Raw genomic sequence first — 23,024 nt, forward strand, 5'->3', positions numbered from 1 at the left:
TGCTCTCACGTACAAGTACACAGCCATGGGCGATCAGATTACAACAATGACCAACAACTTCAGTACAGTTTTTCACCTCACAAATCTTCAAATTAAACTCCACGGGCCCCCTCTGTGGTAAATGGCTAGACACATTCCCACAGACCTTGCTCCTGGCATTCATTTAGTGCCATCAAAATAGGGCCCCAAGTGTGTTCCACTCAAGCTCGTCTTATGGCATATACGGTATTTATAGCATTGCAGCAGTTCAATAGCAATGCACTTTGAACCCCAACAGACCTTAACATTGGTCACTGGTTATAGTCCATGATGTGCTTGTTGCTTTTCAGGGTTGCAGCTGGTACCAGAGATCTGACAAATTGCTGCCAAAATATTAACTTCTAATTTTATCCAGGCTTTGCAGAAGTCAAGAGCACAGTATTTAGAAGTGTAATTTGTCCCCTAAACTTGGCATATATAACCTTCATTCAGAATACAATATACCCTACTGTAATTATAGATGTAAAACAAAAAAAAGTTTCTTCCATAATGTAACAGTAGTCATTGTTCAGTCCAAAATAAACATGCTCTTGGAATGGCCTTGCAGTTGCACCTGCTTATATTTCTGACCTCGTGGCCCCCTATGAGCCTACCCGCAACCTCAGATCGGCAGATCAGCTGCTCCTCAAGGTGACCACCACGGCTAGACTCAGAACAGAAGGTGATCTTTTATTTTTATATTTATATAGATTAGTTTTTATTAGGTTTTTATATATGACAAACAAGACAAATAGGCCTACATAACAATGACACACACACACCAGAGTAGGCAATGTATATAAAACGAGTGGCGGACCTTGTGATGAGATATAGCATAAGCACAACAATGTCAAACATCAACGCAAGAGCACAGCAGCAGGGCAAACAGGCCAGGTTACACACTAGACTCAGGTGAGTTGTAATAGGGCTCCATATTATCCATATAGTCAAAAGTTGCTATACTGTCCTGGCCATTGCAACACAACCTCTCCAAATGTATCAGTGAAACAAATTCATTGAGCCATTTAATGAAACTGGGTACAGAGGGTGTCACTCAGTTAATATAATTATTTTATTATAGCTTTTGTTATAAGGGGCCCTCACCTGTGGAATCAACTTCCATTGGAAGTTAGACAGGCTACCTCACTGGGCACTTTTAAAACTCCTAAAGACTGATTTTTATAGGATGGCTTTTTGTTAGAGCCTTTCCTAATGCTTGTGCTCATTTGATTGCTTTTGTTTTAAATTTAAATTGGTTGTGCTCTGTCTGTCTTTTTTGTACCCATGTGTTTTTTGTTTTTGTGATTTGTTATTTGTCTTGTGAAGCACTTTGTTAACTTGCTTTTGAAAGGTTCTATACATAATTAAAGTTTAATTTTATCATTATTATTCATTAATTCAAGTAGCCTAGAGCAGAGCCCTAAAGTCTCGCGGTGCTACCACCATTCAGACATCTTGCATCTTTTGGAGGGATTTATTATAGAAAGAGAGACAGAAAAAGAGGTTTTGTTTCATTCGGCTGTGGATTATCTCTACTGAGTGTGTGAGTGGAGTGGGAGACAGACAGACAGAGAGAGCCGTGCGTTGCGTTCCGTGCCACCCCCACCTCCAGTGTCTCCCGTGGGGTTTCTCTCTCTCGCTCAACCCTCCGTCTGTTCTGTTGTTGTGCGTCATTCTCATCGCCGCTGCGTTCCGTTTTGTTTTCCTCTCACACCATCCAACATGGCAACTCCCGCCGCGGTCAACCCATCGGGTAAGAAAGAAAGAACTAAGAACGCTTTGACTTTATGACGATGTAACGTTTGCTTTTTGAATGTTACCGTTTTAATCCGCTGCTTAGTTGTAACCCGACTGTTTGAACAGCCGTTAGGCCGCCGAGCGAAGCCTGGGAGCAGAGCTAGCAGCATCCTTCCCTTCCCTTCCTTCCCTTCCCCCACTGACTACCAGCTCTGTTCTGTTCTTTAACAACGACATTATGATGTCTTTGTATTGAAACATAGACGTCTAGGGTTGTTGTTGTTGCTAATGTAGGCTAACAGCGACGTTTTCAGAGCTGTGTCTATTTTAGCTTCTCGTTGACGTTTTATTTTTAATCTGCTTTGGGTTTCCGTGCAAAGCTACAGTACGTGCTTTGATTTCTAGTCCCAACACATTCACGCGCACACACACACACACACACACACACACACACACACACACACACACACACACACACACACACACACACACACACACACACACACACACACACAGCAGAGAGCAGGGGCTCTGGTGGTGATACAAAGCTTGTTTTGCATATTTATCATATGCAGCTCTTGAGAGCTCAGAGAGAGAGAGAGAGCTCTCTCTCTCTGGTCCAACATGTTCTGACTTCTGAATGATTTTGGGACATCTTTAAAGGAAAAGGACAGATGGTGTGTGTGTGTGTGTGTGTGTGTGTGTCAGCCACAATAGGTACTTCAGTGGATACAGAGTAATTATTATGGCCAAAAGGTTTTGTTCTGTTGTTAGTTGGCCAGCTGTCTGTCTGTCTGTCTATATGTGTCAGGTAGCCGCAATTTGCATTTCTAGATCTTTGTATAATGGGGTGAATCTAGTGTTGCAATACTATCCATTGACGGCCCATTCATCCAAAATTGCTTGTATTAAACAATGTTAAACTCACCAACATTGCAGCTCTAGGCCAAGATTATCCTCTTTCAATATGCAAAGTGTTTGTTTCATATAGAAATCCACCGTAGACATGTTATGAGCGACTTTCTGACAAGAAATTCTCTGCGGTACCACTTTTTTTGAGTGGTACAACCACTTCCTTACGGAGCTATGTACAGTATGTGGGTGGGTGGCTGGCTGGCTGGGTGGGTGGGTGCGTCTGAGCACGAAAACAGCATGGTTGTTTTTCACCACATGTGCGCAACCTAACACACACACACACACACACACACACACACACACACACACACACACACACACACACACACACACACACACACACACACACACACACACACACACGTATTAACTGTATATATGGTGATTTCGGGTGTGCCAGTACAGTAGAGTAGAGGGTACAGTAGAGGGACCCCCACACGGTAACTGTCATTTCTCAACCGTTTCGGACGCTGGGTGGTTTGCTGGAATCGTCCCCCCAGGGACCCCCACAAACAAAAGCATGGCAGATTGAAAAAGGAACATTCAAGCTTGCAATGTTGGTGAGTTAATGTTAATGTCGTTTAATACAAGCAGATCGCAAAAGCAAATTGGATGAATGGGGAGTCAATGGAGGGTATTGCAACTCTAGATTCATCCCATTATTTAAAAAGAACTAGAGTTGCAAATTGCTATGTGTCAGGTCTGTCTGTCTGTCTGTCTGTCTGTCTGTCACTCGACTGGAGAGTAACATATGTTTGTTAACATTGATTGTAACAGTTGACATATTGAGTGTCACAGTCAGACACTAGTTGGGTGTCATCTAATGGTTGCACGCCATATAACAATCTTCCCTGGAGAGATAACATGTTGTATTGGTACCATTAGGAGAGATAACATGTAATGGTACTAGGAGGTATGCCATACTGTGTGTTGTAGGCTCAATATGTCAGTTTGACACATTCAGTAGATCCTGTGATCTTTTGTGGCCAGATTAAATTTCCTGGGGTTTAGTAGGACTATAGTAAATAAAAAGAATCCTCATGCTCGAATGCCCCTACCCCCAAGCAAGCAGCAAATGAAAACAAATGAACACTCATCTTTTACTTTCTCTAATAACAACCTAAAACATGAACCTTGGTTGGAAAAAAAACTAAAGTTGTCCTTTAAGTAATGCAGATGTAACAATAATTTAACTCTTGAGAGTGTCAAATCAATGAAACCAAAGGGTCTGTTTGGTTTCATTTTACACTCTCAGTCTCAATTTAGTTAAATAAGGTCCAGTTGGTTACCAACTCTCCATCTAGCTGAGGACCTCCCATGGAACCCCCTCAGGGACCACTGGTTGAGAAGCACTGGTTAAATGATGTCACTGGTATCTGGATTAAAGACTGATTCTGGATTAAAGGAATGATGTCACTGGTATCTGGATTAAAGTACTGATTCTGGTATCTGGATTAAAGGAATGATGTCACTGGTATCTGGATTAGATACATTATTCTGGTATCTGGATTAAATAAATTAGTCTGGTATCTGGATTAAAGAAATGATTCTACGACTTTGACTTTTGACTTTGAAGAACATCCACAAGTAGGATGTTTTACTTCAGTAAAAGTATCAATACTGCAGTATAAAAAAACATCAGTAAAAGTCCGGATTTCAAAATGTACTGGAGTAAAAGTGTGAAAGTATTGTCGTCAAAATGTACAGTACCAAAAGTAAAACTACTCATTATTCAGAATGTCCCATTTCATGTTTTCAAATGTATGCAAAAAACAAGCTTGTAGATCAGCTATTTTACTTAAGTACATGTACTTAGTAACTTTCCACCGGTGAATAACCCACCCTCTCTGTGTGACCTCATGGAAATGGAAATGTAGAGAAAATAAATGAATAAATAACCGCCAGGTTATTAACCCATTCAGGACGGGAACACATCTGTGTGGCCTCATAGCTTTTAATCACTTCAATTCATTATTCTAAACTTTAGCTGTTGAAAAATGGCAATCTCATAGCGGGCTTGTAGATCTGCTATTTTTGAAAAATCGTGGAAATGTGGCACAAATCTCTGAATATACTGTATCCTTTCACAGCAAACGTTTTTAACTCCTGCTTCTGGGGGGGTCCCTGGAACAACATATTTTCAGATGGGGGTCGACGACCAAATGCATATAATTCTGGGGGTACCTTGGCATGAAAAACAGTTGAGCACCACTGACTCCATCATGTAGCTTTGTGTGTCCCTCTGTCTGTCTGTCTGTCTGTTTTATATTTGGAATCTGAACGTTTATTTAGATGTGCAAATGGGAGCAAGTGCAGAAAGCAGGTTGAAGTTCCGCCATGACATGCTGTGAACCACCGAAGCCACTGTTGCTCCCAGGTTACTGTGTGATCTGTGATCGCCCCTCTGCCCTGTAGATCCTTCCATGTGTGATCTGTGATCGCCCCTGTAGTTTGCGTCAGAGCATAGACATGGTAACGCTTCGCCTGCATGTTGGAGATCCACTTCTTGGACAAGAAGAGTGCATGTAAACAACATGCATGTGCAACAACATGGGGAGGGAAATGATCCCACGAGGGTTTGCGTAATTTACGTTGTCTTACGTTGTAACGGCATATTTCAATATTGCATGCAGTGTTGATGCTTTTACTTACGTAAAATATTTGAGTACTTTTTCCAGCTGTGTTAAGGCTCATTCATAGTCTGGATTTTCGGTGGTGAGGTGACCACCGCTCCGGTGGTGAGGTGACCACCGGAGCTGAAATAACGCTGAGCGGTGGTGAGTAAAAACAGAGAGAAGGGCTGGGGCGGTGGTGGTGGTTTGCTCTTCACCGCGGCTTGTGTTGTAGTTCGGTGGTCACCTAACCACCGAAAATCCAGACTATGAATGAGCCTTTACAATAACACTGGCTGTGGTAATCTATATGGTAATCTGATAAGACTATGTGACAATAGTGTTAACCAGAAATGCACTCTGTCGAGGTGCCAACTTGCGCCATGCACACAAATAGGCCACAGATGACCTACTTGGTATTTCCGAACGTGCCGTTACTCCTAAAATGTTCAGGAGTGGACGAGTGGTGATCTCTATTTTCTCGTGCAGCCTGTTCCCTGTCTGTGTCTCTGCCATGTTTCAGCTTCTCTGACCCTGTTCCCTGTCTGTGTCTCTGCCATGTTTCAGCCTCTCTGACCCACGCTGTCACTCAGTCAGTAGTATAGTGACCCGACATGCACCTTTTCACACATAGGATTAGGTTCAGATTCCAGAGACCGGAGCCGTTTCACAGAGATTCATTACAATACATTTAGTGAGTGGGTAAAATATAAAACAAAATAAATATATAAAATAGAATAAATAAAAAAAGCTATACATTCGAATGGCAATTTTAGCTTTAGAATATTGTGTGATAGTGCTGTGATTTTTGTACTTTATCCAATTTTTCATGTGTTTATGAGGTGACAGTACTTCATTAGAACCCTTGGTGTGGTTGTTATGTGCAATGATGTCTTCCCTTTGTATTTAGGGTTTCTTCATGGAGGCTGAAACCTTGACAGTCAAACGTGCCAATAAAAAAAACGGTAATATAGTGACATCACACTATCGGCCCCTCCCCTTTATCATACTACTACAGCTATGGGTTCAGGGTTCAGTTCTGGTGGGTCACCACCCACCAGGCAAGCCAGGCATACTTAATGACCTGGTGGGGGTGCCCACATAAAAACGACATTTTAACAAATACTTTTTTGGAAAAAATATTCCTCCTTATATAACAATAAGACCTGATGATCATGTTTAAGGTTGGAGAAAATATCATGGCAGTCTATGTTGAATTATGTCACCATCAACAGCCAATTAGGGACCACTGAGGACGGGCCTACATACCATACATACATACATACATACATACAGTTTTAGCAGTTTTTAAGGACCCACTTTTAGGCCAGTGCACCAGAGCAAACTCTTGCCTTTTTTTTAAAACCCTACCCATTTTAACCAAATACATACATACATACATATACATACCATGCATACGCAGCCGACCACAGTACTTGCACGCTCTGCTTGCGCAAGTAATGATAAGACTAGGATGTGATAAAATGGTGTGAATGGTCGTGTTGATTTTCTAAACAAAGTCTGCTGGTGAAATAACATGATTGCTGCAATCTGTCTGATACCAAAAAATTGTGTCATTGTGTTTGTTCAGTTTATGGTATAGTGAAGGAGGTTTTGTCTGCAAACACTCTGGGCTTTGTGTGTGTCTTACGTCGTGTGCGCTGAAGGCAACGTTATGCTCTCTGGCTTCCACACTTAATCTTTGGAATTGGTTTGATTTGTTAAAGTGTGTGCGTGTGCGAGCGTGAGTGTGTGTGTGTGTGCGTGCGTGTCCTTCCTACTGTATGTTTGCAGTAGGAGTAGGGAGTGCAACAAACCATGTACAACCCAGATTCGGCACAAACAAGGGACTCAATTATTTTCGCTCCTATGCCACCAAAATGTGGAACGCCCTACCAACAGTCATTAAGACGTGTGAATCCCTTGACTCCTTCAAAACCGCTTTCAAAGGGCACCTACGGACGGCTGCAAATCGAAACTGGCCCCCGTAAAATCTGAATCCCCCCCCACCGCCCCCCCCCCTTTTCCCCTCACTGTATATGTTTCTTTTCCCTTTTTTCTTCCTTTATGATGAATTCCTGTTCTGTTCCTTGACTATATGGAAGTGTCTATTTGTACGTCTCTAAATGTTTTGATGAATTGAACATGGTGGACCCTCTTGTAAACAAGTGTAATGCTTAATTGGGTCGTCCACTCACAGTTAACAGTCTTTGTATTGAGTTTGTGCTTGAAATGTATAAATATATCAATCAAATGCAACCGTGCACAGGCTGCAGGGATTTCAATATGCTCCTCTTACAAATCACATTGATTGATTGTTTAGTTGTGAAGTGGCAATAAGAACAACATGCTTCGCTTTAGGGCATTTAAAGTGTGTCAGCGTGTAAACAAGCTGTATGCATGTGACGGGACAGGACAGGAGTTAAGAAAAACTACCGGTAAGCTCTGATCGCCTTCCCTGGTCTCAGCGGTCTGAGAGCCCTCTCTGATTTAATGTATTTTGGGTGGGAACCCCTTTTGGTGTTGGCATTATGTTATGCTTTAGCTATTTTTGAAAAATCGAAGAACGACTGACATAGAAACATGGCTTTTTCAGAAAACTGTCAGGATGTAGAAGATTGTGAAGACACATGCGATTACTGTTCCAGCCAGGCGGTCTAGCGGCCGTGGCACTGACACAGGAGGCAGTTATAGCAGCACTTCTACAGAGAGAAATTACACACTCTCTGATTTAAACTATCATTCAGTACCGTTTCTGTGAAAGCAAACTACTGTAGCTCTGTTGCATGCATCAAGTAGGGTTTGTCAGTATCCATTTCTTCGTACCTTCCTATTTGACTGGTCTATTTAGTATATGGTATTTGTGTAAAAACCAGTAAGACGTGCAAACGCGGGAAGCGAACGCAGCTCGTACATATTTGGGTTTTGGACGTATAGCTGCTTTGGGGACTCCTTATATGGTTATGGCTGAGTCATGGTGACGTAATCACTCAGCTCCATGTATGGGCACAAAAGCGGGACAGACAGACAGACAGACAGACAGACAGACAGACACACACAGACAGACATGATCTGCTAGGTCTCATAGTAAGTGCTCACTGCGTTCGCAACAATATATAGACAATATTAAATAATATAAAACAATATACGACCCGAGGTCATGACGTCACTACGCGTTGTGAGCTTGTTGATCGGCTATTTTCAAGTGTATGACGGCATCAAGGCCCGCCAAAATACATTTTAGTCGACTAAATCAACTAGATTTAGTCGACTAAAATCTTATGATGTTTAGTCGACTAAAACTAGACTTAACACTAAAACATTCCATGTGACTAAAACTACATAAACTATTCAAGAGACTATGACTAAAACTAAAATCTGAATTTGCTATCAAAAACAACAGTGGAAGCAAAGCCCTATCTTCATCAGATTAGTTTTAGAGTTTGCTTACTTATACCCACCTCATGAATGAGTGATGGCAGCAGCGCTCGCTCTGTGCGAGGCCGTGTGTGTGTGTGTGTGTGTGTGTGGTATCCTGGGGCGGAGTGAGAAAGAATGCTCACTGTATCAAATATTAACTGTGCTAGTACTGCATGGGTGCACTGGGGTATAGCGGAGTGTTGGTCTGGCCTATCCATTGCATCTTGGCCCGAATTACTGAGTGAGTGAGTGAGTGGAGGCAAGGTAAATAGAAAGGATTTGGTGGAGGCAGGGGAGAGGTGGATGCAGGGGAGAGGTGGAGGCTGCAGAGAGGTGGAGGCTGCAGAGAGGTGGAGGCAGGGGAGAGGTGGAGGCAGGGGAGAGGTGGAGGCAGGGGAGAGGTGGATGCAGGGGAGAGGTGGATGCAGGGGAGAGGTGGATGCAGGGGAGAGGTGGAGGCAGGGGAGAGGTGGAGGCAGCAGAGAGGTGGAGGCTGCAGAGAGGTGGAGGCAGGGGAGAGGTGGAGGCAGGGGAGAGGTGGATGCAGGGGAGAGGTGGATGCAGGGGAGAGGTGGAGGCAGGGGAGAGGTGGAGGCAGGGGAGAGGTGGATGCAGGGGAGAGGTGGATGCAGGGGAGAGGTGGAGGCAGGGGAGAGGTGGAGGCAGCAGAGAGGTGGAGGCTGCAGAGAGGTGGAGGCAGGGGAGAGGTGGAGGCAGGGGAGAGGTGGAGGCAGGGGAGAGGTGGAGGCAGCAGAGAGGTGGATGCAGGGGAGAGGTGGAGGCAGCAGAGAGGTGGATGCAGGGGAGAGGTGGAGGCAGGAGAGGTGGAGGCAGCAGAGAGGTGGAGGCAGCAGAGAGGTGGAGGCAGCGGAGAGGTGGAGGCAGGGGAGAGGTGGAGGCAGCAGAGAGGTGGATGCAGGGGAGAGGTGGATGCAGGGGAGAGGTGGAGGCAGCAGAGAGGTGGAGGCAGCAGAGAGGTGGAGGCAGCAGAGAGGTGGAGGCAGCGGAGAGGTGTAGGTAGCGGAGAGGTGGAGGCAGCGGAGAGGTGGAGCCAGCGGAGAGGCGGAGGCAGGGGAGAGGCGGAGGCAGCGGAGAGGTGGAGGCAGCAGAGAGGTGGAGGCAGGGCTAGGTCAATAGAAAGGATTTGGAAGGTGCAGCAGAGAGGTGGAGGCAGCAGAGAGGTGGGCTAGGTAAATGGAAAGGATTTGGAAGGTGCATTTGGCACATAATGTAACTGGACTCTCCCATAAGAACCTGCGCTGTGTCTCCCAGTGACACTGACAGCAGACCGAGTCCATAATGAATGTATTGTTGCAACGAGTCAACGACTAGCAGCACATTAATTAGTCTCTCATCTCTCTTGATGCTTTACTGCAGTGGTTCCCAAAGTGGGGTCCGGGGACCCCCAGGGGTCATTGAGGGAGTTCCAGGGGGTCCCCAGCTAAATGATAGTTTGGAACCAAATTGACCCTTATGGGTCTGTAACTCTGCGAGTGTACAAATGTAACCAAATTGACCCTCCATTTGGTTCAATTTGTACACTCTCAGAATTGATTTTACAATCTAAATTCGGGGTCCCAGAGATAGAAATGCCATTAAATGGGGGTCCGTAGCTTAATGCATATAAACTAGGGGTCCTTGAAATTAAAATAGTTGAGAATCACTGCTATAGAACCGTAAAAAATCTTCTCTTATGGGGGTCCCTGGCATATCTTTTGAAATGGGGGTCCGTGGGCTAATTAGATGTCAATTTGGGGGTCCTTCACATAAAATAGTTTGGGAACCACTGCTTTACTGACTCACACTCTGCTTCTTTTGGCAGCTAGCTGCCACCTGGGTGTAAAGATTACACCTGGAGCTGGGTGTAAACATTATGGAGGAAGCTAGCTGTCACCTGGGTGTAGACATTACACCTGGAGCTGGGTGTAAACATTATGGAGGAAGCTAGCTGTCACCTGGGTGTAAACATTACACCTGGATGCAGCTATAGCTGCCACCTGGGTGTAAACATTATGGAGGAAGCTAGCTAGCTGTCACCTGGGTGTTAACATTACACCTGGAGCTGGGTGTAAGCATTATGGAGGAAGCTAGCTGTCACCTGGGTGTAAACATTACACCTGGAGCTGGGTGTAAACATTATGGAGGAAGCTAGCTGCCACCTGGGTGTAAGCATTATGGAGGAAGCTAGCTGTCACCTGGGTGTAAACATTATTGGCCCAAAACTCTTTTTCCCTCGGCGATACAACCCTCTGATGCAACTTGAGCCCATTAATACTTTGTATGCCAAGCTAGCATTAGCATTTATGAAGGTAAGCTGTGCCGTTATCTGCGTCCACTTTAAGAGGACAAGTTTGTTCCAGCCTCAGGCTACAGTTTGTAGGCCTGTTCTGTTCCAGAGGTCTCTGATATACTGGGCCAATTGGACTCTGCACTGACCCTAAGTAACCCACTGTTGTTTTAACTTGGTCTTCTAGAGATGGGCAGCGAGTTGCCGGGGGCGGTTGCTATAGTAACCCACTGCTGTTCTTTTACAGAGATGGGCAGCGAGTTGCCGGGGGCCGTTGCTATGCCTGGAGTGGTCGGAGCGGGCCAGGTGAGGATGGGTCCAGCCATGGCAGGCCGAGGGGGCAAGAGGAGGGCAGGAGGGTGAGTATTCATATGTTTATATCAGGAAACCTTCTAGTTGACTTCCATAGCCTATGACAGTGATTCTCAATCTTTTGTGGCTTCTGTACCACATGATTAAAAATGACCGAAATAAACAACTAACTCACTAACCATGACCCGACTACAACGTGTTGTTGCTTAGAAAAGGAGAACATTATATCTAGCATATCATTGTTTTGGCAGCAAACTTTGATTTTAGTTTTAGTCATAGTCTCTTGAATAGTTTTCACTTAGTTCTAGTCACATTTTATAGTCATGTTTTAGTCTAGTTTTAGTCGACTAAATATCATAAAGGTTTCATATCATAAGAGTTTAGTCGACTAACTCTACTGTTGATTTAGTCAACTAAAATCTATTTTGGCAGGTCTTGATGCCGTGGTAATGGCTGATTTTACACTTGCTAAAAATAGCCAATCTACAACAATGTCTCTCTCTCACACACACACACACACACACACACACACACACACACACACACACACACACACACACACACACACACATTGTTTTAAACCATCTAACTCCCATGGTGTGTTAAACCATCAGGCAAACCATGCATACATACAGGATTCTGACAAGCTGAGGGTGGGGTTGGGGGGGGGGGGGTGGGGGGGTGGTGTTGTTCTTTTAGCAGTGTTACTAATGCAGGAGGGGAAGGGGGGAGGGGGACCATTTTGTTCATTAATAAATGAACAGCATGTCACTGTGCTATTTATCTATGATTATATTATTTTACCACTAAATACAGCATGTTTCCGAGTGACTCAGACTGAGATTATGTGCTTCATTGCATTAACATCATAGTAATTGCCACTGTATGTATGCTACGTACTGCTAGCATATGGGTGGATAACAGGCTACACTGTATGCGAGGATGCTACTGCTAGCATATGGGTGGATAACAGGCTACACTGTATGCGAGGATGCTACTGCTAGCATATGGGTGGATAACAGGCTACACTGTATGCGAGGATGCTACTGCTAGCATATGGGTGGATAACAGACTACATATCCCAGAGTCAAGGTTTAGTTAGATCAACACAGGATGCCCGATAATTAATGGGCCTTGATATGAAAATGGTTGAATACCACTGCTCTAAATGGTTGAATATAATTCTCTATAAATTCTCTGTCAACGACTACATTCAGTTGGATTTAGTGTGTCCATTTGACCAGAGAATGGGTTTGTTCACAGTTCAGTGAAGGTACTGTATCACACATCACTGTACGACTCCAGACACCACTGTACGACTCCAGACATCACTGTACGACTCCAGACACCACTGTACGACTCCAGACATCACTGTACGACTCCAGACATCACTGTACGACCTCCAGACATCACTGTACGACCTCCAGACATCACTGTACGACTCCAGACACCACTGTACGACTCCAGACATCACTGTACGACTCCAGACATCACTGTACGACTCCAGACATCACTGTACGACCTCCAGACATCACTGTACGACCTCCAGACATCACTGTACGACTCCAGACACCACTGTACGACTCCAGACATCACTGTACGACTCCAGACACCACTGTACGACTCCAGACACCACTGTACGACTCCAGACATCACTGTACGACTCCAGACATCACTGTACGACTCCAGACATCACTGTACGACTCCAGACACCACTGTACGACTCCAGGCATCACTGTACGACTCCAGACATCACTGTACGACTCCAGACATCACTGTACGACTCCAGGCATCACTGTACGACTCCAGACATCACTGTACGACTCCAGACATCACTGTACGACTCCAGGCATCACTGTACGACTCCAGGCATCACTGTACGACTCCAGACATCACTGTACGACTCCAGACATCAACGCCAGTTCAGTGAAGCTAGTTAGAGTAAGGTGTTCTTATGAGTAAGATGTTCTTATGCTATGGCATAAGAACTTATTAAACTTCTTATGCCATGGCATACGAAGGTGCATTACATTCACCCATTCACACACACACACACACATTCACACATTCATACACACACACACACACACACACACACACACACACACACACACACACACACACACACACACACACACACACACACACACACACACACACACACACTCTTAGCTTAACTCTTTTCCTTTTCAGTAGGGTGGAGTTTTGTTTGTTGTTTTGGCTTTCCCATCTCATAATAAATGTAGGCCTACACAGTGTTTTGGTTACCTGTCTGTGTTACTCCTTAGCCTTGTTTTGGTTACCTGTCTGTGTTACTCCTTAGCCTTGTTTTGGTTACCTGTCTGTGTTACTCCTTAGCCTTGTTTTGGTTACCTGTCTGTTACTCCTTAGCCTTGTTTTGGTTACCTGTCTGTGTTACTCCTTAGCCTTGTTTTGGTTACCTGTCTGTTACTCCTTAGCCTTGTTTTGGTTACCTGTCTGTGTTACTCCTTAGCCTTGTTTTGGTTACCTGTCTGTGTTACTCCTTAGCCTTGTTTTGGTTACCTGTCTGTGTTACTCCTTAGCCTTGTTTTGGTTACCTGTCTGTGTTACTCCTTAGCCTTGTTTTGGTTACCTGTCTGTTACTCCTTAGCCTTGTTTTGGTTACCTGTCTGTTACTCCTTAGCCTTGTTTTGGTTACCTGTCTGTGTTACTCCTTAGCCTTGTTTTGGTTACCTGTCTGTTACTCCTTAGCCTTGTTTTGGTTACCTGTCTGTTACTCCTTAGCCTTGTTTTGGTTACCTGTCTGTGTTACTCCTTAGCCTTGTTTTGGTTACCTGTCTGTTACTCCTTAGCCTTGTTTTGGTTACCTGTCTGCGTTACTCCTTAGCCTTGTTTTGGTTACCTGTCTGTGTTACTCCTTAGCCTTGTTTTGGTTACCTGTCTGTGTTACTCCTTAGCCTTGTTTTGGTTACCTGTCTGTGTTACTCCTTAGCCTTGTTTTGGTTACCTGTCTGTGTTACTCCTTAGCCTTGTTTTGGTTACCTGTCTGTGTTACTCCTTAGCCTTGTTTTGGTTACCTGTCTGTGTTACTCCTTAGCCTTGTTTTGGTTACCTGTCTGTTACTCCTTAGCCTCTAGACTCCATATTAGATGGTAACACTGTCTGTGTGTTACTAGACTCCATATAAGGTCATAACACTGTCTGTGTGTTACTAGACTCCATATAAGGTTGTAACACTAGCCTCTAGACTCCATATAGGATCTAGGCTAGGCTAGGATCCTGATGAGAGTGCGTAAATACGAGCACATCACACCCATCCTCCGCTCACTCCACTGGCTCCCCATCTCATTCCGGACTGAATACAAGATTTCCCTGCTAACCCACCAGTGCATCCACGGCAATGCCCCCCCCCCCCCCCTACCTCAAGGAACTTGTCACAGTTCAATGAATCCTCTACCCGCTTCCTCCGCTCCTCAAACACCAACCTCCTCAAACCCATAAAGACCAACCTACGCACCATGGGTAACCTGGGCCTTCTGCTCGGTCGCCCCCCAACTGTGGAACGCTCTCCCCGCCCACCTGAGAGCCCCACAGTCGGTAGACACTTTTAAGAGAGGACTAAAAACTTTCCTTTTTACTAAAACATTTTTATAGCCTTGCCCTTATTTCTTAATTGTTTCTTATGTTTTAAATGTTCCTGTTTTATTAGATTTCTTTTAATGGTGTGTTGTTTCTCTGCTTTTATTTCATTTGCTGTAGCACTTTGAGATTCCAACGAATGTAAAGTGCCTTATAAATAAAATCTATTATTATTATTAATTATTAAGGTCATAACTCTGTGTGCCTCTAGACTCCATATAAGGTCATAACACTGCCTTGCTCTCCTCAGGATGGACTTTGACGATGAAGACGGAGAAGGACCTAGCAAATTTTCAAGGTGAGAAAACAAAGGGAGACCCCATTAGTATTACTACACAAGAAGTACTACTGTGTGTGTGTGTGTGTGTGTGTGTGTGTGTGTGTATATATAAATATATATATACAGTATATACATACACAATAGACATGTAAGTCACACCATCCAACCATATTCGCATGCATTCATTAGATGTTTCGTCACACCAACCTCACAAGTTATAACTTAATTTTATACTTATGATAATAATTTATTGTTCGGTTTCATTATACCTTTTCCATACGTGCTTATTGTTTCTTACCATTTTCTGTGTCTCATTCCATCCTGTGTTTGTTCTTCGCTGCAACGTGATGTTGGGTGAAATCAGCCCTTAGTGCCCTCTGTCAGAAATATGGGGAGGGGATGGGGAGAAATACATCTATCACAATGTATCAGAAATGGCTCTGTCAAAGACATTTATAACACTGTATTTCTATCAGAAATGCATTAATCAGATGGTAATTCTATCAGAAATACATCTATCGCAATGTATTTCTATCAGAAATGCATTAATCGGCACAGTTGGTAGTGCTGTCGCCGCCTCACAGCTCGAAGGTCCTGGGTTTGATTCCCACTGGGGACGCTGTGGGCGCTGGCGGTGTGTCCTCTCCTCCAGTGCCCATACCCGAGGCGGGGTTGTCAAAAGGGCCTTTCTGTGTGGAGTTTGCATGTTCTCCCCATGTCCCCCTGAGTAGGTACCCTCACAAAAACATGTCCAGTAATCCTGGACTCTAAACTGCCTCCCCCGGGCCAGCCGGGGCGCCTGATGGAGGGGAAAGGAACTGGTTGGAATAACGTGTTCCTTCCACACGCTACGTCCAACCAGGGAAACTCCCCCTGTCAGGTGTAAAGGAGCAACTTGGACACTCAGGCATGAAGGAAGCATGAGTTCAAGTCCGTTGCTCTTCCCAGGTTGGGAAGAGCCCAGGATCACATTAGATAATTGACACAGGGGTGAAAAAATGGGTTACAGAAATGGGATAAAAAAAGAAAAAAGAACTGGATTAATCAGATGGTAATTCTGTCAGAAAGACACCCGTCTGCGTTCGGTGACACTCAAAGTGAGGGAAGCCCCGCCCCTGTATTTCTGTCAGAAGCAGCTGAGGGCTGATTCCTTCCCGTCTTGTTTAGCAGGGGTACACACACACACACACACACACACACACACTGGCCTCTCAACGGAGAGACAATGCTGCTCTCTGCTGGAGAGACGAGGAACCGCAGGGGCAACGAATACAGTAGTAGTATTTGTCCATGGATAGCAATGGTCCGTAGGGATGGACATAGGGATCCATCAGGGGGCGCTGTTGCACCACTCACTTCAGACAGGTCTGATTTTTCGCTACAAGAGAGAGACTTTAAGAGAGAAAAGTCGAGCACTTTCAATTGATGTTGTCTGTTTAAACCAAAGCCACAGTAGTTATGGCTCCAGGTGACGCATTGTGAATGTAGTAATGTTGTTCAGCAACTACAGACTACAGTAAAAAAATGAGAATGGTGTGAGAATCGTGATCGCTGTGAGTCATTTGAGTGAGAATTATGTTATACTTTAGCTATTGGAAAAAATTGCAGATCTACAAGCTCATAACGTGTTGCATTCTGGTCTATGTACTGTAATAATAATAATAATACATTTTATTTATAACGCACTTTACATTTGAATTAACAAATCTCAAAGTGCTACAGGCAGAAAAATGTAAAAGAAAAAAAAGAATAAGAATAAAAACAGTTAAAACAGCACACAGGGCAGCTTAAAAGTCAGACTGGGCAAATGCCTTACTAAAGAGGAAGGTCTTTAGTCCCCTTTTAAAAGCGTCCACGGACTGTGGTGCTCTCAGGTGGTCGGGGAGGGCGTTCCACAGCCGAGGGGCAGCTGAGCAGAAGGCCCGGTCCCCCATGTATGCTGTGTTGTGTTACAAATTAAACATGTTGCATTCTGGTTTATGTATGCTGTGTTGTGTTACATACGTGTTCCTTTCTCTCTGTTCTGCAGGTATGATGATGATCAGGTTCCTGGTGGAGAAAAGGAGAGATATGCCAGGACATGGTGGTAGGACTAGCCTAGCATGGCTAATAGAGGATTATACATGCAGGTAGGACTAGCCTAGCATGGCTAATATAGGATTTAGTACTTAGAACTTAGTAAAGCTCCCATGCAGTCAAGGCTTTATCATAGATTAACGTTTTGACTCTGAGTCTTCATCACAATGAGGCATAGGACAAACCCACCAGGGCTGCGCTGCAGTGATTGGTGATAGTTCCAAGAGGCACCACATTGCATCACATCTGCTTGTTCAGAGGTCCTATACTTGTGGGAACAAACAATCTGGAAGCCCTAGCTACAGGATGTGGCCCCTGTAAGTTTAATTAGAGCATTGACAGCAGGACGGTGGCCCCTGTAAGTTTAATTAGAGCATTGACAGCAGGACGGTGGCCCCTGTAAGTTTAATTAGAGCATTGACAGCAGGACGGTGGCCCCTGTAAGTTTAATTAGAGCATTGACAGCAGGACGGTGGCCCCTGTAAGTTTAATTAGAGCATTGACCACAGGACGGTGGCCCCTGTAAGTTTAATTAGAGCATTGACAGCAGGACGGTGGCCCCTGTAAGTTTAATTAGAGCATTGACTGCAGGACGGTGGCCCCTGTAAGTTTAATTAGAGCATTGACAGCAGGACGGTGGCCCCTGTAAGTTTAATTAGAGCATTGACAGCAGGACGGCGGCCCCTGTAAGTTTAATTAGAGCATTGACAGCAGGACGGTGGCCCCTGTAAGTTTAATTAGAGCATTGACAGCAGGACGGTGGCCCCTCTAAGCTGGCAGTGGCGATTCTGAAAAGCAACGTTTGCTGACTGCAAACTTTGTCTTTGATGTAAATTATAAGCACTTTTATGTTTATACCCTCAGAGAAAACCTCACTCGTGAAGGACAGAAAAACATCTAAACATAACACACCCTCAGTGTTTTTATGGACTATTCAATTATGGACATTATGCAGACAGAGTATTGTCATGAACAGACATTATGCAGACTGACATGAACAGAGTTAGGGATGTTGTCATGAACAGACATTATGCAGACTGACATGAACAGAGTTAGGGATGTTGTCATGAACAGACATTATGCAGACTGACATGAACAGAGTTAGGGATGTTGTCATGAACAGACATTATGCAGACTGACATGAACAGAGTTAGGGATGTTGTCATGAACAGACATTATGCAGACTGACATGAACAGAGTTAGGGATGTTGTCATGAACAGACATTATGCAGACTGACATGAACAGAGTTCAGAATGTCACTTTCTTCGTCCCTGATCCGATCCCGATACCACAATTTATGTGTTAGCCGATACCGAATACCTCGTGTTGATCTCGTGTTGTGTTTATAGATATTTAGCTATAAATCCCGTGTTGTGTTTATAGCAGACTCTTCTGCTATATTTTGTCAATCTAGCTGAGTTTGACTCAGACAAACACGACTTCTGGTATTCTGGTACCAGAATACAGAATACAGAAGGTTCTGGTATTACACAGGGCTCAATTCTTGGTCCCCTGAATTTCCATTTCTACGCTGATACCCAACTACAGTATATCTTTCTGTAGCTCCAGATGATACCTGTGCTTTGGACCCATTGATGATCTGTCTGTCCAGCATCAAATGCTGGATGAGTGAGAACTTTCTAAAGCTAAATGAGGATAAGACAGAAGTTCTCATAATCGGTTCTAGTGAGCAGAAATAATCAATAATAAGCAGATTTGGCAACCTGACTGTAGAAAGTAACAGTACAGTAAATAACTTGGGGCTCATTATTGATTCTGAATTGAATTTTAATTCACACATTAATCATGTTACCAAGATTGCCTTTTTTCACCTTGAAAATATTGCACGAATCAGAGCCTATTTGTCATTGGACCTAAAAAAACGCTGATCCACGCCTTTGTTTTTTCTCTGCATGATTACTGCAATGGAGCCAAAGCAAGTGTCAAAGTATAATAAAAACTGTGGAAAATGTGTAAAGTATATTCATTCAGACAGACGTTTCTGTCTGTCTGTACGTGTGTACGTCTGTAATCCAAGTAACTGGAGAACTGTTCGCCCCACCGACTTCACCCAACAGGGGGTGCAGTGGCCGGTGTCGAGTCGGTCAGACCCATGGCTGTCCAGAATCGCCACAAAAAGGCCTGCCCGGGCTCTGGACAGGGCCCCTGCCCAGTGCCCATACATGGAGCTGTTCTGACATCAGAACACTCCATGTTTGGGCGTGTATAGGAATGAAGGGACACAGAGAGGCAGATACAGAAATCTCCATATATGGGCATTAAAGGGACACCGACAGATAGGTGGGGTAGGGTATCTTAACTCCTCTCTGGGGGCAGGGCGGGTATCTTAACTCCTCCTCTCTGACAGGGCAGGGCGGGTATCTTAACTCCTCCTCTCTGATAGGGCAGGGTAGGGCGGGTATCTTAACTCCTCCTCTCTGATAGGGCAGGGCAGGGGACAGGGCGGGTATCTTAACTCCTCCTCTCTGATAGGGCAGGGCAGGGGACAGGGCGGGTATCTTAACTCCTCCTCTCTGATAGGGCAGGGCAGGGGACAGGGCGGGTATCTTAACTCCTCCTCTCTGTTCCAGAGAGAATCACAGCGAGATCGAGCGCCGCCGACGCAACAAGATGACCCAGTACATCACGGAGCTCAGCGACATGGTGCCCACGTGCAGCGCGCTGGCGCGGAAACCCGACAAGCTGACCATCCTGAGGATGGCCGTGTCGCACATGAAGTCTATGAGAGGCACGGGGAACACGTCTACAGACGGAGCCTACAAGCCCTCCTTCCTCACCGAACAGGTAACTACGTTACTGTCTGTCTGTCTGTCTGTCTGCCTGTCTGTCTGTCTGTCTGTCTGCCTGCCATCTCTCTCTGTGTTTATTGCACTGTTCATTTTGACAGCAAATTTCTATTTAGTTTTAGTTTTAGTTATAGTCTTTTGGATCAAATAAGTGACTGTTTCATTCAGTCATTGATTTTTTTTAATTTTCGAAAGCAGGGAATCATAATTCTGCAAACTGTTAATAAAATAAATCAATCAATCAGAAACGGTCTTGAAAGGTTCACTTCTGTGGACTCTCACATTACACCTAGCTACATGTTTAAAGATGGAGTGCCACCATTTTTGTATTTTTCCAGTTTTTCATGTCTATGAGGTGACAATACTTCATTAGACACCCTGGAGTCGTTTTTATGTGCAATGGTGTATTAACTTTGTATTTAGGGTTTCTTCCTGGAGGCTGAACCCTTGACAGTCAAATGGGCCAATGAAATAAACAGTAATATAGTGACATCACATTATCAGCCCCTCCCCTAACCCCTCCCCCTTTATCATACAACTACAGCTGTGGGTGAGGCTTCAGTTCAGGTGGATCACCACCCATCACCACCCACCAGGCAAACCAGGCATACTCAATGAACTGGTGGGCGTGCCCACATAAAAACAACATTTTAACAAATACTGTACACTTTTTTGAAAAAAGTATACCTCCTTATATATCAATAAGACCTGATGATCATGTTTTAGGGTGGGAAAAAATCACGGCACTCCATCTTTAAGCATTCATTTCATTTCATGTCGATTTGGGCTCATCTATTTATTTTCGATTTAGTTTTTGTCTGTGAAAAAAGGTACTCGACCAACATTCTTGGTCATAGTGTCTATTCGACGAAACGAATCCTGTAGTAATGTGTGAACGTCCGCCCCCCCCCACCCCTCAGGAACTGAAGCACCTGATCCTGGAAGCGGCGGACGGCTTCCTGTTCGTGGTCGCGGCGGAGACGGGTCGGGTCATCTACGTGTCGGACTCGGTGACGCCCGTCCTCAACCACCCACAGAACGAGTGGTTCGGCTCCACGCTCTACGAGCAGGTCCACCCCGATGACGTGGACAAGCTGAGAGAGCAGCTCAGCACCTCCGAGAACTCCATGACAGGTATGATTAAAAAAACTACAAAACTCCATGACAGGTATGATTAAAAAAACTACAAAACTCCATGACAGGTATGATAAAAAAACTCCATGACAGGTATGATTAAAAAAAACTACAAAACTTCATGACAGGTATGATTAAAAAAACTACAAAACTCCATGACAGGTATGATAAAAAAACTCCATGACAGGTATGATTAAAAAAAACTACAAAACTTCATGACAGGTATGATAAAAAAACTCCATGACAGGTATGATTAAAAAAAACTACAAAACTTCATGACAGGTATGATTAAAAAAACTACAAAACTCCATGACAGGTATGATAAAAAAAACTACAAAACTCCATGACAGGTATGATAAAAAAACTCCATGACAGGTATGATTAAAAAAAACTACAAAACTTCATGACAGGTATGATTAAAAAAACTACAAAACTCCATGACAGGTATGATAAAAAAAACTACAAAACTCCATGACAGGTATGATAAAAAAACTAAAAAACTCCATGACAGGTATGATAAAAAAATTCCATGACAGGTATGATTAAAAAAAACTACAAAACTTCATGACAGGTATGATTAAAAAAAACTACAAAACTCCATGACGGGTATGATAAAAAAAAAACTACAAAACTCCATGACAGGTATGATTACCTGACGTATGATAAAAAAACACAAAACTCCATGACAGCTGACAGGTATGATAAAAAACTCCATGACAGCTGACAGGTATGATAAAAAAACTCCATGACAGGTAACGATAACAAAACTACAAAACGCCATGACAGGCATGATAAAAAAAACTACAAAACTCCATGACAGGCATGATAAAAAAAACTACAAAACTCCATGACAGGTAAAATATAACAGCTCAGCACCTCTGAGAACTCCATGACGGGTATGATAAAAACCAAAAAGCAAGGCAGTCATTTTTGGATGATGTACTGACAGACATTATCCACTGTGGACACTAGAGGGCGCCATTGATATGTGAAATCTCCCTCTCATTCAGTTACTGCACTGTCTGTCTGTCTGTCTGTCTGCCGGTCTGTCTGTCTGTCCCTCTGTCTAACTGTCTGCCTATCTGTCCCTCTGTCTAACTGTCTGCCTGTCTGTCTGTCTGCCTGTCTTCCCCGTGACCCCAGTCGAACCTTCTGTCTCACTACAGCAGGAGCATGAAATCCTCATAACACAATAATCTCCATAAAGAATTGTGTTACAGTAGATAAAAAAAAACACATTACACTCACGCACGCACGCACGCACACACTAGACTTTGATGTCATAGCTTCCTTCCAAGCCACTTCTCGTGTGTGTGTAATTTAATTGAGTGTAAGTCAGTAGAACTAAAGCAGAATGTTGAGTAATTTTGCTGTGTGGTTCTTTTAGCGTGTGTGTGTGTGTGTGTGTGTGTGTGTGTGTGTGTGTCTCGGTCCTTTTTGTTTTGCCAGCGAGCTGAAGTGAAGAATGCAGCCACTGATGAATGTGAACACACACACACACACACACACACACACACACACACACACACACTGCTGACTGAAATGGAAAAACATGATTGTTTTCTGAACCCCAGTTGTTACTGTCTGTCGGTAATGTGTTGTGGTGAAACGATGGTCTGGGTTTCTTCTTCTGAAGCGATCTGAGGGGAAAACCTTCCAGAAGGAAATGAGCAGCTCAGCTCTTATGAAAGAAATCTGACTGCTTTAAAAAACTGGCAAATTACAGTCGGATCAGCATGGGTTGTTGTGAGGAAATCTGGTGAATAAACTCGCAAATAAGAAGAAGGATCAAGTTCAGTTTGAC

At 44.1% G+C, this 23,024-nt stretch overlaps 1 protein-coding gene across 2 annotated transcripts in view; it reads left to right on the forward strand.

The window, feature by feature from the left end:
• The first annotated feature begins 1,488 nt into the window (after positions 1-1,488).
• The window catches only part of arnt2 (aryl-hydrocarbon receptor nuclear translocator 2), an 83,386-nt gene continuing 61,850 nt past the window's right edge, over positions 1,489-23,024 (forward strand). Inside the window, exons 1-5 of one of the 2 annotated variants that reach the window (XM_080761419.1) lie at positions 1,489-1,771; positions 11,237-11,348; positions 15,173-15,220; positions 19,871-20,084; positions 21,007-21,220. In XM_080761419.1, coding sequence (XP_080617545.1) covers positions 1,741-1,771; positions 11,237-11,348; positions 15,173-15,220; positions 19,871-20,084; positions 21,007-21,220 — 619 coding nt within the window. In that variant the 5' untranslated portion in view covers positions 1,489-1,740. The remainder of the gene's footprint in view (positions 1,772-11,236; positions 11,349-15,172; positions 15,221-19,870; positions 20,085-21,006; positions 21,221-23,024) is intronic. The other variant, XM_080761420.1, reaches the window with a different exon arrangement.

The sequence above is a fragment of the Protomyctophum bolini genome (genome assembly GCF_963924005.1).
Source record: "Protomyctophum bolini genome assembly, chromosome: 1".
Taxonomy (NCBI): domain Eukaryota; kingdom Metazoa; phylum Chordata; class Actinopteri; order Myctophiformes; family Myctophidae; genus Protomyctophum; species Protomyctophum bolini.